This window comes from Octopus sinensis, linkage group LG10, assembly GCF_006345805.1.
Source record: "Octopus sinensis linkage group LG10, ASM634580v1, whole genome shotgun sequence".
Lineage (NCBI taxonomy): Eukaryota > Metazoa > Mollusca > Cephalopoda > Octopoda > Octopodidae > Octopus > Octopus sinensis.
The window spans coordinates 85,508,307-85,523,544 of record NC_043006.1 but is presented as its reverse complement, the minus strand read 5'-3'; the positions used below and the strand labels follow the sequence as shown (position 1 = coordinate 85,523,544).

The window sequence follows — 15,238 nt, the reverse complement described above, 5'->3', positions numbered from 1 at the left end:
GGTTTGACACAGTTTAATGTAGCAAATTTTCTACAATCAAATGCACTTTCTGTTGCATAAATCTCATTTGTTTCCAAGCAAAGTAATATTTCCCTACAGCCAGACATGTTTTCACGGAATACTTGAAATAAATTACACTGTTTGTATGATAGTGACACACATTTGCAGCTAACAGCCATCATATGATGGCTATTGGCTGAGGTCAAGACAAGGGTATACACACACATATATACGATGGGCTTCTTTTAGTTTCTATCTATCAAATCCACTCACAAGGCTTTGGGTAGCCCAGAGCTATAGTTGAAAACACTTGCCTAAGGGGCCATGGAGTGTGACTGAACCTGAAACTGTGTGATTCTCAGCCACACCTCATAAATAATCAGACACAGGCTTGGCTGTGTGGTAAGAAATTTTATTTCCAACCACTTGGTTCTGGGTTCAAGCCCACTGCATGACACTTCAGATAATCCTGACCCAACTAAAGCCTTCTGAGTGAATTTTGCAGATGAAAACTGAGAGAAGCCTTTATGTATATATGTGTGTATGTTACTGTCTCCTTGACATCACATGATAACTCTAAATGAATGTCCCTGCCATGCAAGCAAAATGCTTCATCCCCAATCCTCGTTGAAAACATGTCTGGTTTGGGGGAAAATATTACCTTACTTGGAAACAAATAAAGGTTGGTGAGAGGAAAGGCATCCAGCCATAGAAATTACAACTCAACAAAGTTCTGTCCAACCCATGCAAGCATGAAAAAGTGATGATGATGATGTTGAAAGAAAGAAACAAACAGACAAATAAATCAAACCTTGCTGGTTGAACTCCAATCAATCACTGGTACATGCACATACTTTAGATGTTTGAGATCTTCAGCACATTTCTCACCATTCCGAGCTTCATTTATGAAGTCAAGTTCTTCAGCTAAAGTAGATTTCAACTCCTACAGAATCAAAAAGAAATTTTTTTTTTAAATTAAATTTTGGAACAAAAGAAAGAAGAGGGTAGTCCTGCAGGCCAGGAGGAGGTGGTGGGAAGAGGAGACAGCAGTATCTAGTAACAGTAAATTTACAAATATGAAAATTAAAGATTTATTGATTGCCAAATGGTAAAGTCCAACATGCAAACAATAAACAGTGTTTGAGATCCAATAATTTAAATTTACAGGTGTACAAATTTGTTGTTGTTGTTGTTGTTGGTGGTGGTGGTGGTGGTGGTGGTGGTGGTGGTGGTGGTGGTGGTGGTGGTGGAGGAAGATTAAAAGATAAAAACACACATAAACAGACAGGTTTGACGTATAGTTTAACATACCTGTAATACCCATCCAAAACCAAAATTTGGATGAATCCATTCAATCAACTTTAATATGATTTCACAAGTCAGAATGTCCCCAAAAAATCGATCGTGAAGATCAATATATTGGATCTGAAAAAAAAAAACAGCAGAACAAGAAACATTAATACTTTTAATTCAAGAACAGTAGCCAAAAGAAAATTTTAAGAGATTTTAACGAAATCTCAGGTAAAAAACTTCATAAAAACTAACTAATTATCCTTTTTATTACCATGTTTCTGTTGAAATATATTATCATTGTTTCAGATTATTTCAAAATTACTGAAAAATTTATCATTATTAACTCTGTGTTTTGAATATAAATTATGAAATTTTGATGGCAGGTTTGCATTTAGATCACATCAATTTTTCATTACTATATTTCTGCTGGAATAAACTGTTTGTTTCAATTATTTTTTAAAATAACAAAGAATTTAGTAAAAAAAAAACTTTGTCATTATTAAGCTGGTGTTCAAAAGATAAATCAACATGAAATTTTGAAGGAAGGTTTTAATTTGAATTAAATCACTTTAAAATAGAAAGTTTGTATCATAGTACCAGAAGCTGTCTTAGTCTTAGGTTAGTATCGAAAAGGTTAAATATATAAATGTATTTCTGATCAAATTGTTTTCTCAATATCTATTATATAAAATCCATTCTGTCTGTCTGTCTTCTAGGATCTCGGGCATCCTCCATCCGATTGCGCTCAAATTTGATATGTAGATAACCGACAGTATCAAGGTGTGTATAAGTCTTGAAAAAATTACAAAAATCGATTCCAGGTGAGAATGTCATTGATAAAGTCATGGGAACATGCATTTGTACGCACAAGTACATCAGCTGTTGCGATCGATACTACATGTACGTGAGAAAAATGCACATGCAGTTTGCGCAAAAAAAGCCGGCTGGCTTGAAATAATGCCACAAAATGCAGTATATTTAAGAGACCAAAAAAGTAAGATGCAAAAGAGATATTTTCTTCAAACTTGGCTTGAAGGAAGGAAAGACTATTTTCTCAAGAAGTTTTTTTTTTGCCTTAACTTCGTTTAACAAAACCAAAACTTTTATTGAAATAAAGGCATGCTTAATCATTTTTTAATGAAAAGAAAACACTGATTGCTTTTTATTCAGCAGATATGATTCAGCACCAACCATTGGACGGCAGGGCGTTTTGCTCGATATGAATTATGATGTTTTGTGGTAAAAACAATATATCTTTGTATTTACAGGGGTGGAGATATGTAATCATGTGATGTTCATGTTTTTCCTGGTTATATTAACACAATAAGCAAAACAATTCCAATGAGAACTCCACAGAGAACTCAACATCATTATAGGCACTGCAGCACACACCACCACATCTCTATAGACATCATACCATCAACTACACCAAAACACCTACTACATTACCACAAGCACTACAACACCAACCATATATCACTGTAGCACCTACTACTACATCACCACTTAACTAGGAACTGAATTTCTTCACCTCCTAATTATGTCATTGTTTTAACATCCACTTTTCCATGCTTGTATAGGTTAGATAAAATTTGTTGAGACAAAAGTTTTACAGCTGGATGTTCCTCCTGTCACCAGCCTTCACAGATTTCCAAGCAAAGTGAAATTTTTCCATGGCTAGACATATTTTTCACAGAAGGTTGGAAATGAATGACACCACTTGTGTGACCATTTTTTCACAAAGCACAATATTAACCCTTTAGCATTCAGATTATTCTGTCCAATGAAATGCTTATTTATTCCCCTTCTTTTGAATTAATCATGCATTATCTTGTAGCTTCAAGATTTCAATAATGCAATTTGAACATAAAACAAGTAGAATATTTGGGCCAGATATGGTCAGTTAAAATGCTAATGGGTTAAGACAAGGTGACAGAAACAAATGCTCACATATATATATACACACACATATATTATGAACTTCTTTAAGTTTTCACCTACCAAATCCACTTCCAAGGCTTTTGTAGGCCAAGACTATAGTGGAAGACACTTGCCCAAGGTATCCAAAGTACCACACAATAGAACTAGATTTAACATCACTTGGCTGGGAAGCAAAATTCTTAACCACTTAGCCATACCTACACTTCCTTATGTCACATAAAGCAGAATGAGAAAAAGAAATTATTGGTGTTTGAAAGAATCAGTAGAGCACTAGACAAAATACCTTGTGATATTTAATTATCATTAAATTAAAGGCAGCGAGCTGGCAGAATCGTTAGCACGCCAGGCGAAATGCTTAGCGGTATTTCGTCTACCGCTACGTTCTGAGTTCAAATTCCGCCAAGGTCGACTTTGCCTTTCATCCTTTTGGGGTCGATTAAATAAGTACCAGTTACGCACTGAGGTCGATATAATCGACTTAATCCGTTTGTCTGTCCTTGTTTGTCCTCTCTGTAGTTAGCCCCTTCTGGGTAGTAAAGAAATAGGTATTTAATTATCATTCCTTACATTCTGTGGTGTGAGGCTGTTTGATAAGAGGAGGACTGAGGACTTGATGGGGGATGTTGGAGGAATCAGTGGAATGGCTGGCAAGGGCGAATGGAGTGCAGTGGTATGGGCATGTGTTGAATTGGGATGAGGAGCAGGTTCTGAGGAGGGTGCTTGAGTTTGAGGTAAATGGACAGTGAAAGTGAGGTAGACCAAGGAAAATGTTGAAGGAACACGTGGAGGAGGAGATTGGGAGGGTTGGCTTCAGAAGGGAGGACGCCCAAAACTAGGCAAGATGGTGAGATGGTGTGAGGGCAGTTGCTATGGCACTGAGGTAGATCTGGCCACCCCCATTAACAGGGGACAAAACCCGGATTCAAAATGATGGATGATGATTCCATACATTCTGAATTCAAATCCTGCCTTTCTGGATTAATAAAATAGAGTACCAATGGAGTACTAAGATTGCTTTAATCTATTGTCTTCTATTGCCAAAACTGTATAGCCTTGAGTCAAACATTACAAATGGTTATTATTGCAGTAAATGTCATGTAACTAAAACCAGTTTTTCAAATTTGCTTATCCCAACACATTCCTGAAATATTATCCAAATGATTTTCTTAAACATGTCAAGCGTTTATTTAATTGTAGTTGTCTCCATCAGAATTAAAGAGATTTTGCTTGCTTTTTTTGTGGGGTTTTTTTATATAGCAGACAATGAAAATGTGATGTCAACAATTTTAACCAACCAAACAAGGCGATGTGTCACCTCACACACACACACACTTGTAGATAACCATGATTAAATGATTAATGTCACCACAAGTTAACACTAATTTAATAATAGCTTACATTTCTTATTTTTATTTCAGTCATTGGAATGGGGCACTGCCTTGGGAGGTTTTAGCTGAACAAATTGACCCTCAGTACTTAAATTTTTTTTCTGAGTTTTTTTAAAGTATAGTACTTACTCTATCAATCTTTTTTGTCAAGCTACTAGGTTACAGGTAATATAAGCAAACGAACACCAGTTGTCAAAGAATGTAGCAGAACAAACACAGATACAAAGACACACACACACACACGATAGGCTTCCACACATTTTTCATCTACCAAATTCACTCACAAGGCATTGATCAGCCCAGGTCCATAGAAGACACTCGCCAAAGGTACTGTGCAGTAGAACTGAACCCCAAACCATTTGATTACAAAGCAAGCTTCTTAACCACACAGTAATGCCTGCCCCTACATGTGAACAGTAACAGCTGTCTTGCAAACAAGTTGTGTCTCCATATATACCTGTTCAATGCTAAGGAACAGTTGGAAAGAATATGTTTCAGTGTACCGATCCTTCCACATTTACAGATGTTATTCTCTAAGACGTTCCATCTTACTAGATTCGTAGGTGATGGCAAAACATCATAAGATGAACAAATCAGGAAACTCAGCCGAGATATCGTCCACTTCCACATCTCATCCCAACTTATTTTCCTCTCAACAACATGTGCTTCTCATCTCGTCATCTGACCTTGATGAGCACATCAGATCAAATGAAGCTCTCTTCTCTCTGCTTCTCACGTTTTGACGCTGTTGCTAACAACAGATCTGCGTTCACTCCGCATCATGCTTGCAAACGGTCTGAACTGATCTGCACCAAAACCAACTCCTTTCCAATGGTTCTGCGTTGCTCCCACCATATCTCTGTGTGTAAGAAAAGACAAGATGTTGTCAGTTTCTGCTTCTGCTTTCCACTTCCTGGCTGTTTTCACCTCTGGTGGGTTACGCCTGATTACCATATCCTTCGGTTCTCTCAGCATCATGACCGTCCGTATACTATATCAAATGATTTGGTTTGAGAAGACGTTAAGAGTCTTAACTGTTTCATTAACATACATTACTTGAAATTACGCTCCCTTAGTTTTAATTAATTTTGAAAATAATAAAGAATTTTGTAAAATACCTTTGTCCTTATTAATCTGATGTTTGGAACATGAAATTTTGACAGAAAATTTAATTTAGATTACTTTAAAATAGGAAGATTATATCATAGAACTAGATGACATCTTGAGTGACTTGGTATCAAAAGGGGCTTAACCTCCTTTGCTTAATTCTTTTGTTACCATATTTCTGTTGAAATACACACCACTAGTTTTTATTAACTTTGAAGACAATGAAGAATTTACTAAAAAATCTTTGTCTTTATTAAGCTGGTGTTTGAAACGTAAATTTAACATGAAATTTTGATGGGAGATTTTATTTAAATTACTTTAAAAGAGGAAATTTGTACCATAGGAACCAGAAGCACTCTTGAGTGACTGGGTACCAAGGGGTAATAAAGAATTTATATAAATATACCTTAACTGCAACTTCTTCCCCTGAGTGTGTTATGGCTTTGTGTACTTGAGCCAAACTGGCAGCTGCAATAGGTGTCTTTTCAAAATATTTGAACATGGTGTAAGGACTTGCATTAAAATCTTCTTTAAATAATTGCTCAATCTGAAATAAAAATGAGTATTAAAGTTTTGTTACATACAAAACTAGAATGTAATCAGATAAAGTTAAGTAACAATAGCTTCTGAAACAGGGTTATGTTGAAGATGATAATAATGTAAACTTAAGCTTTGTCTTAAAAGAAATATTATTTGTCTGAATAATTCTTATAGTAGGTTTCAAGACAGTGTAAGAAATGTTAAATCATTGTTTGTTTTAATGTCCTCTTTTCCATACTTGCATGAGTCAGACAAAATTTATAGAGGCAGATTTTCTATGGCCAGATACCCATCCTATCATCAACCCTGACTTATTTCCAAGCAAGGTAATATTTCCCCATTTTACAGAGTTTAGAAAAACTGAAAGGTCACTGCAATAAGTGTGTGAATCTGAGAAGGGAATATGTTAAATAAAATCATAATTAACTGATCCTCTTGTATTTTCTTTTACCCAAAGCCAGGAACTTTCCAGCACTGCCTTGTAAATGTGTGTGTGTGTGTATCATCATCATCATCATCATCGTTTAACGTCCGTTCTCCATGCTAGCATGGGTTGGACGGTTCGACCGGGGTTCTGGGAAGCCAGAAGGCTGCACCAGGCTCCAGTCTAATCTGGCAATGTTTCTACAGCTGGATGCCCTTCCTAACGCCAACCACTCCGTGAGTGTAGTGGGTGCTTTTTACGTGCCACCTGTATATATATATATAATGAGGAGATAAACTAAATATTAATTTAATTAATATCAATTTAAAACCAGTAGCCTAGCATAGAAAGAAAATCTGAAAAATCAGAAAAAATTGTATTGATATATATATATATATATATATATATACACCTACATAATCTAACATTGGAGAATTGATATTCATATTCTTCTTCTTTTATATGGTGGGATGAAGGGGCCTACTATCTCTAAATGAAAAAATATATATATATATATATATGATGGTGGTCACTCTCTCTCTCTCTCTCTATCTATATATATATATATATATATATATATATATATATATATATATATATATATATATATATATATATATATATATATATATATATATATATACTAGCAGTATCGCCCGGCGTTGCTCGGGTTTGTAAGGGAAATAATTATATAAGCATTTTTAGAGATGTAAAGTATAATAGCCATCTCAATATGGCTAACCACAAAGGGGAAGGGGTGTTACTGTAGCTTTTTACGTTCTGAGATTTAATAATAAATTTTAGAGAGTTACTTCCCTTATATATGTCAAAAATGGATTAAAAATGGGAAAAATTGATGGTAAATTTTTTTTTAAATCGTAGACTCATCGTAGACGCGCGCTAATACCCAGACGGTCTCGATATGAATCACGACTATAAGATACCCGGTTTTGGTTAAACTGCACCGCAAAATGTGGGAGTAGTTAGGAATCTAAATCGTAGGAGACAGACACACAACCTCACTTTTATATATAAAGATTTCCTCTATTTACATAATATTGAGGTCTCTTTCTTTCTTTTGTTATCTTACTGTTTTTACCAATATACATATATATATATATATAAATATATATATAGTTACAAAGATGTACTTGCATAACAAGTGACTTGATCTGAGATCGTGTGCTGGAACGAAAACAGTTGCAGCGTTGAAGGTGTTTATAAGCCATTTAAGAAACACACAAAAACCGTTAGATTCACTTCAACATTTAAATTTAATTTGTCAAAATATTTTCGTCGCTTTGAGACCGCGACCTGTTAGCACGATATTTTTGTCAGTGAAGAGGTCGCGGTCTCAAAGCGACGAAAATATTTTGGCAAATTAAATTTAAATGTTGAAGTGAATGTAACGGTTTTTGTGTGTTTCTGAAATGGCTTACAAACACCTTCCACGCTGCAATATATATATACACACATATATATATATGTATGTATGTATGTATGTGTGTATATGTGTATGCATGTATGTGTGTGTGTGTGCGTGTCTGTGCTTGTGATTGTCCTCCACCACTGCTTGACAACGAATGTTGGTTTGTTTACATCCCTGTGGTTTGACAAAGGAAACAGATAGAATAAGTACAATGCTTACAAAAATAAAACTGGAGTTGATTCATTAAACTACAATTCTTCAAGGCATTGCCCCAGCATGGCCACAGACCAATGGCTGGAAAAAGCAGAAGAATAAAAGAATACATTCTCTGCTTTGGTCTTATGTTCAAGGCATGAGAAAGCTTGAGTTTACATGAGAAGGCCTAACAGACCTGGTAGAAACAGCAGCCAAATCTCCCTCAAATCACACCTTACTGTCTTATGTATGTATATATATATGAGCCAATGAGGGGGACCTCTACATGGTAGCTAGACCTGGTAGAATAGCAGCCAAATTTCCCCCAAATCACACCTTACTGTCTTATCTATGTATATATGTATGTATGAGCCTATGAGGGAGACCCCTACATGGCAGCTAGACATGGTAGAAATAGCAGGCAAATCTCCCTCAAATCACACCTTACTGTCTTATCTTTCTGCTACTTGGATATAGGTCTTATATTCGTCGTAAAAAACTTTCCTGTCACACACTCACACACACGCACATACACACACATACACACGCACCCTCACACACACACACACACACTCACACACACACGCACGTTAGCTTACAATTTTATTTATATATTTGCGTGTCTATGTGTGGAAAGAATCACTCACTACAGTAAGTGAATTACTTTCATTTTATTCGTTGCCCACTGTGTGTGTGCATTTGCGTGTGGTGTAAACCAGACTAAGAAAAGCATTTGACACACACACCAGAATGTGAGTTTTCTGTAAATTTTGCTTAATTGGAGTTTAAATTTTAAAAACTGGACCTGGCATGACGCGATGCATTGTACTCTTAAAAATGCTAGGTAAATTGTAATTGAAGAAATCCTATATTGTAGATTTGTATAACTCCCAAAGGGAGGCAGATAAAATCTGCCTTTTATAATAAGAGATATGCAGGCTGCTTTCAGTTTCCATCATCCAAATCTATTCCGAAGTATTTCCTTGGCCTAGAGCTATAGTAGGAGACACTTGTTCAAAGTGTCAGTGTAATAGAAATCATGGATTTTCTGTCAGTTAATGTTAACTATGCATTTGTAAACATGGGCAAGATTTTTTGAAGAAGACTGATAGTTGTCCATGCATACAAGTCTCTCCTCTCAACATCACCAATTTCTATCCCAGAGAAAGGCCGTCAACTTGGGCCAATACATCTTGGCATCAGTGTTACTGTCAGAAAGCAAAGCCTTGGAACAGATGCCAAAAGATATTTGCCCGACCATCTCAACAATTCGTCCAACCCAACACACTGCATTGGTCCTTTTTTTTTATCAACCCCAAAAGAACAAAAGGCAAAGTTGACCTTTGTGGAATTTTGAACTAAGACTGGCCTCGACTGGCCTCAGTGCCGGTGGCCGTTGCCAGCCTCGCCTGGCCTCCGTGCAGGTGGCACGTAAAAAGCACCATCCGATCGTGGCCGTTCGCCAGCCTCGTCTGGCATGTAAAATGCACCCACTACACTCTTGGAGTGGTTGGCGTTAGGAAAGGCATCCAGCCGTAGAAACATTGCCAGATCAGACTGGGCCTGGTGCAGCCTTCTGGCCTCCCAGACCCCAGTTGAACCATCAAACCCATGCTAGCATGGAAAGCGGACGCTAAACGATGATGATGATGACTGCAAAAACAGAACAAATATTGTGAAGAATTCTATCAAATAAGATATTGGTAAATGCTTCCAGTTCATGATCTACTGACCTACTTGTGTGTCAACTTCAATAGGTTGTATAGAACATTTATTTCAGGTAGTCTTGTGCTTACCTCATTAACACCTCTGTGCAATGCTTTATCCTGAAGGGAACTTAATATAGTGATATATTCAGTGGGTAACAGATGGTTCAACGATACCAGACCTTGACCAAGTTTCACATACACGCCACCATTCTGCAAGCAACCATCTTTAAGACATTCTGCTCCTTTTTGATGGCAATATTTCATGGCTTCTCTGTATTCATCACTGTCTGGATCTAAGCCATACAATCTCCAAGTATATAGAAAAGATATTTGGGCCCCAACATAAATAGATCTGGAATAGGAAAAAGAATAGCAACAAATCAGTAACTGAACATGAAAAAAAACAATAAAGAATGTCTCATTTTTGTATTTGATTTGCAAGATTCTTGATGTGAAATGGTATGTTGAAACAAATTTTGTTGTACACTGGGAAGGTTATTATGCCTATTAGAAATACATGCATTGGTTCTATTTCACTTCTTTTTTTTATATTAAGAGAAATGAGATTGAATCAGTGTGTGAATGTTTCTTGTTGGCAAAATAACTTTTCCAAGATACAAAGTAAAGAACTTAAACATAGATTTGAAATTTTGATTTTAGATATGAAATAGCATTTTAATCCTAAGAAAGTTATAACGTCCTTTGCTAAATAGAAAAAAGGTATTCCTTAGAAAAGTTGGTATATTTCTTGAAAATAAAAAATTAAAATCAAAACATTTAGGTTTCAGCTAATTTACTAGAATTGAATATTCCAAGATATGTGTTGCAGATCTTACAGCAAAAATATGACCTCCATAACACATACTAGGTAGACTAATTTAAAACTTCACCCAACTAAGTTTGGAGTCCTCTAATTTGGGGCTGCCCAGAGTGGGTGCCAGGCCAATTCAGTGCCAACAGCAATTAACTGTATTCTTTAGCCTCAGAGTCAGGCAACTTGGGAATGCAGCTCAAAGTAGGTGGTAAGCTCCATCCAAAATTGAATATGGGGACAAGTCAAATAGCTGACAAGTACTATGATGAAGATCATAAAATTAATTCAACATTAATGTTCTTGGAAAATATAACCTTGCCCAAGAACAATGAGCGTTGGCAACAGGAAGGGCACAGTCCAAAGAAAATCTGCCTCAATGAAATCCATTTGACCAATACAAGCATGGAAAATGGACATTGATATGCTGCTGCTGATGCTGCTGCTGCTGATGCTGCTGCTGATGATGATGCTGCTTTGGCACTGTTAATATTCTCTTGTGGTCATATATATTATATGGAAGGAAGTATAATGTATAGAAATTAAAGTGCTGGGCCTAACACCTTACAATATTTAATTCCATCCAGCTAGATTCTAAGTTCAAATCTTAGCAGGATCAATTATAGTGAAATACATGCAAATTATTTTATTAAATCTATAACTATGAAGAACTTTAACCACTCTTCCCTCTTTATCATCTAATCAACAAATGTTCTTCACTTATCATATTTAAACCCTCACTCTTGTAACTTCTACCCACCCACACTCCTGGTTCTCCTGGCCCACTCACTTCTACCCATCTTGTGCTTTGAGGGTCCACCTAGACATATCATCACCACAACTCAGCTCTACACAATCATTCCCACCCTCTCTTTTAAAGTGTGAGTAGTTATGTAGCTCCTCTATAACATGAAGCCTGTTCTGTTCTGGGCCCCTTCTGTCAGAATTTAACCTCCACATCTCCTAGAATAGAGCCATCTCTCTTGGTGTTCACAGTCTTGCAAGCTGCAATGACAACATCACTAGTAATGATAGCACAAAAAAAGCACCCAGTAAACAATTTAAAGAGATTAATGAAAGGAAGGGCATCCAGCCATAGAAACCATTTTAAAGAAGACAGTGGAGCACAATAAAATCCTTGGACCCATCCAACCCATGCCAGCATGAAACATGAACATTTAATAATACTGGTGGTGAGGAAAGACAAAATTGCCTTCAACAGGATTTGAACTATGAACCAAGGTTTGGTGTTTGGAAGGGCATCCAGCTGTAGAAACCATGCCAAAGAAGACACTGGAGCTTGATGCAATTATTAGGTTCTCCAGCTGTTGTTGAATCATTTAATGCATGCTAGCTTGGAAAACAAACATATGATGATGATGATGTTGATGATGAAGATGATAATCCACTGTTTCAAATATTAATTTGAAAATTTTGGAAAAAAAGACAGTAATACATATAATGAAACATACCTGAGGAGGCGTTGAAAGGCACCTAATGACACCCTAATTTTCCGTCTGTCTGGTTCATCAAGCGACAAATAATAAACTGATGAAGCCACAATTCCAACAGCTGTTCCAACAACAGACCTCTGTCTCCAGAAACTTTTTTTCACCAGGATTCTATTTCTCTCTCTTGATCTGGAAGTTACAAAGTGACGATGACCAGTAGCAGGGGTCTTTGAAAGACAAGGAACACTTCTGCCATTGGAAATTAAAGATTTACTTAAAGTACAGTTCTTTAAATTTTGGACAGCAGAAAGGAGACTTCTGCACAACATGATGGAATGTGAGCCACAGCTAAAACAACTGAGAATATTTCTGATGCATAACTGAAAGAAGAGTAAAAATAAAATTATATTTTTATATATATATAATATATAAAATTGTATATAAAATATACAATTAAATTGTCCAAACATACATGCATGCATATAATTTACTTATATATAAATATATAAAATTTAGTTTCATATATATACATACACACAATTTAACCTTGTGTGTGTGTGTAAATATGTATATATATATATATATCTTCTGCTTGGGAATATCTACCAGTTAAGTAAAATCCATGTCCATGAATGCCTCCTACCCCACAACCCACCCATGCTCACCACCACTGTTTCTCCCTCCCCTCCATTGTCCCTCACATATGCCACCCAGCTTCTCCAATTCTCAGCCTTTTCCCCCTTCTGTCACATCTTCACCATCTCTCTCTCTCTCCACCTGAGGTAGCCATGTCTTTCTGCCCCTCAATATTACTCGCCCCAGTTGAAGGACCTTATCCTCCTTATTACTTGGTAATCTCACTGCTGCTGGTACTGCATAGAGAGTATCCAGTCCATTCTGTAAAATTGTCTTGACAGTTCCTGTCAACCCACATATATAATTAATTTTATACATACACACACATTCACTATATAACCACATATATTTATTGAATATCTACACACATAAACAGTATACTAGCACTATGACCCGGCATATACATGCGAGTACTGTCCAAATCTCCGACCAATCACATACAGCTAGCTGGCATTCAATTAGCTTATCGAGTTTTGGGCATTTTGATTGGGTTTTGGAGAGAAAATTCACAAAAAAGTCACTTCTATTGATTTTTTAATGGCTTTGCTGGGTGACTGGGGAAATGTAAAGATGTGCATGACCACCCTTGGATGGCTTTGAATGACCATAGAAAGTGCGAGCCCTATAACTGAAAAATTGTGGATTTGTATAAAGGACACACACACACACACACACACACACAGACATTTTGCCGTTTATATATATAGAGATATATAAATGTGTATGTATGCAAGTGTATATATCTATGCACACAAACCAAAAATCTTACTCTAACATTTTACTTATTCAGTAACCATAGAAACCTAAATGTTATTTAATCTCCATTCACTAACAATAAACAAATACATACATTAAAAAACAATATTAGGCATGCATTACAAAAGTTAAAATGACTTAGTAATTCTCTTTCCATCACCAGCTACAGATTACATAATATTTACCCAGTACTAGCAAACAGCAATTAAAGGGGTTGATGTACAGTAAATTGTAGTCCTGATAGGAAAATATCTTCCATTTATAGGTATTTGAATGTCCAAGCTGTTTCTGACTCGAGCAATTTAATGACTCACAAGGCTACTAAGACTGTTTTCTAAACTTAAAAGTGACACGGACGTTCTACATTATTTGTTTAAAAACTGACCTTGGTTGATCAGAATACATTCAGCAGCACATACTCATCATCATCATTTAACGTCCGTTTTCCATGCTAGCATGGGTTGGACGGTTTGACCGGGGTCTGGAAGCCATGGAGGCTGCACCAGGCTCTAGTCTGATTTGGCAGTGTTTTTACAGCTGGATGCCCTTCCTAACGCCAACCACTCCGTGAGTGTAGTGGGTGTTTTTTACGTGCCATTGGCACAGGGGCCAGAGCAGGCTGGCAAATGGCCACGATCGGTATTAGCCAATGAAATATTTGTTGGTGATGTAAATAAGTTGAAGACTGCAACTTCAGTTTTCATTTGCCTGGCACTGAATATTCTTTCACAAGTAAAATAAAAACTAAATGAAGTTGTTTAGGCCTTAGACAACCCTAATCAAGCAGATATCATTATCATTTAATGTACATTTTCCATGCTGGCATGGGTTGGACGGTTTGACAGGATTGGCAAGCCAAAGAGCTGCACCAGGCTTCCATTATCTGTTTTGGCATGGTTTCTATGACTGGGTGTCCCTCCTAATGACAATACTTTACAGTGTACTGGGTACCTTTTACATGGTACCTGCACCAGTCAGGTGGACCTGGGATCGACCATGTACAGATGGTGCTTTTTATATGCCACTGGCACAGGGGCCAGTCAGAGGGTACTGGCCACAGCTATGATGTTGGTTTTACTTGATTCAACAGGTCTTCTCAAGCATATTATATCGCACAACACATCATGGGTACTCTTAAATGGGCCAGACATGTGTAGCAGTGATCTCACTTTAGTTGCCAGGTCTTCTCAATCACAGTATATCTCCAAAGGTCTCGGTCTCCTGTCATTGCCTCTGTGAGGCCCAATGTTCAAAGGTCAAGCTTCACCACCTCATTCCATGTCTTCCTGGGTCTACCTCTTCCACAGGATTCTTCCACAGTTAGGAAGTGGCACTTCCTCATGCAGCTGTCCTCATCTAAGTAACACATGACCATACCAGCGCAGTCGTCTCTCTTTTCTGTTATAGACACAAGGCCTGAAATTTGGGGGTGGGAGGGGGAGAGTTGAATACATCAACCCCAGTACTTGACTGGTGCTTATTTCATTGACTCCAAAAGGATAAAAGGCAAAGTTGACTTTAGCAGAATTTGAACTCAGAACATAAAGACAGATGAAAT

The 15,238-nt window shown here is 36.9% G+C and overlaps 1 protein-coding gene across 1 annotated transcript in view; it reads right to left on the bottom strand.

Moving 5' to 3' along the window:
- LOC115216634 (uncharacterized aarF domain-containing protein kinase 5) overlaps nt 1-15,238 on the bottom strand; it is a 32,360-nt gene that overhangs the window by 13,241 nt on the left and 3,881 nt on the right. The window contains exons 2-6 of the mRNA XM_029786118.2: nt 12,310-12,668; nt 10,114-10,378; nt 6,136-6,276; nt 1,312-1,425; nt 812-943 (exon numbers count right to left, since the gene is read on the bottom strand). Coding sequence (XP_029641978.1) covers nt 812-943; nt 1,312-1,425; nt 6,136-6,276; nt 10,114-10,378; nt 12,310-12,617 — 960 coding nt within the window. The 5' untranslated portion in view covers nt 12,618-12,668. The remainder of the gene's footprint in view (nt 1-811; nt 944-1,311; nt 1,426-6,135; nt 6,277-10,113; nt 10,379-12,309; nt 12,669-15,238) is intronic.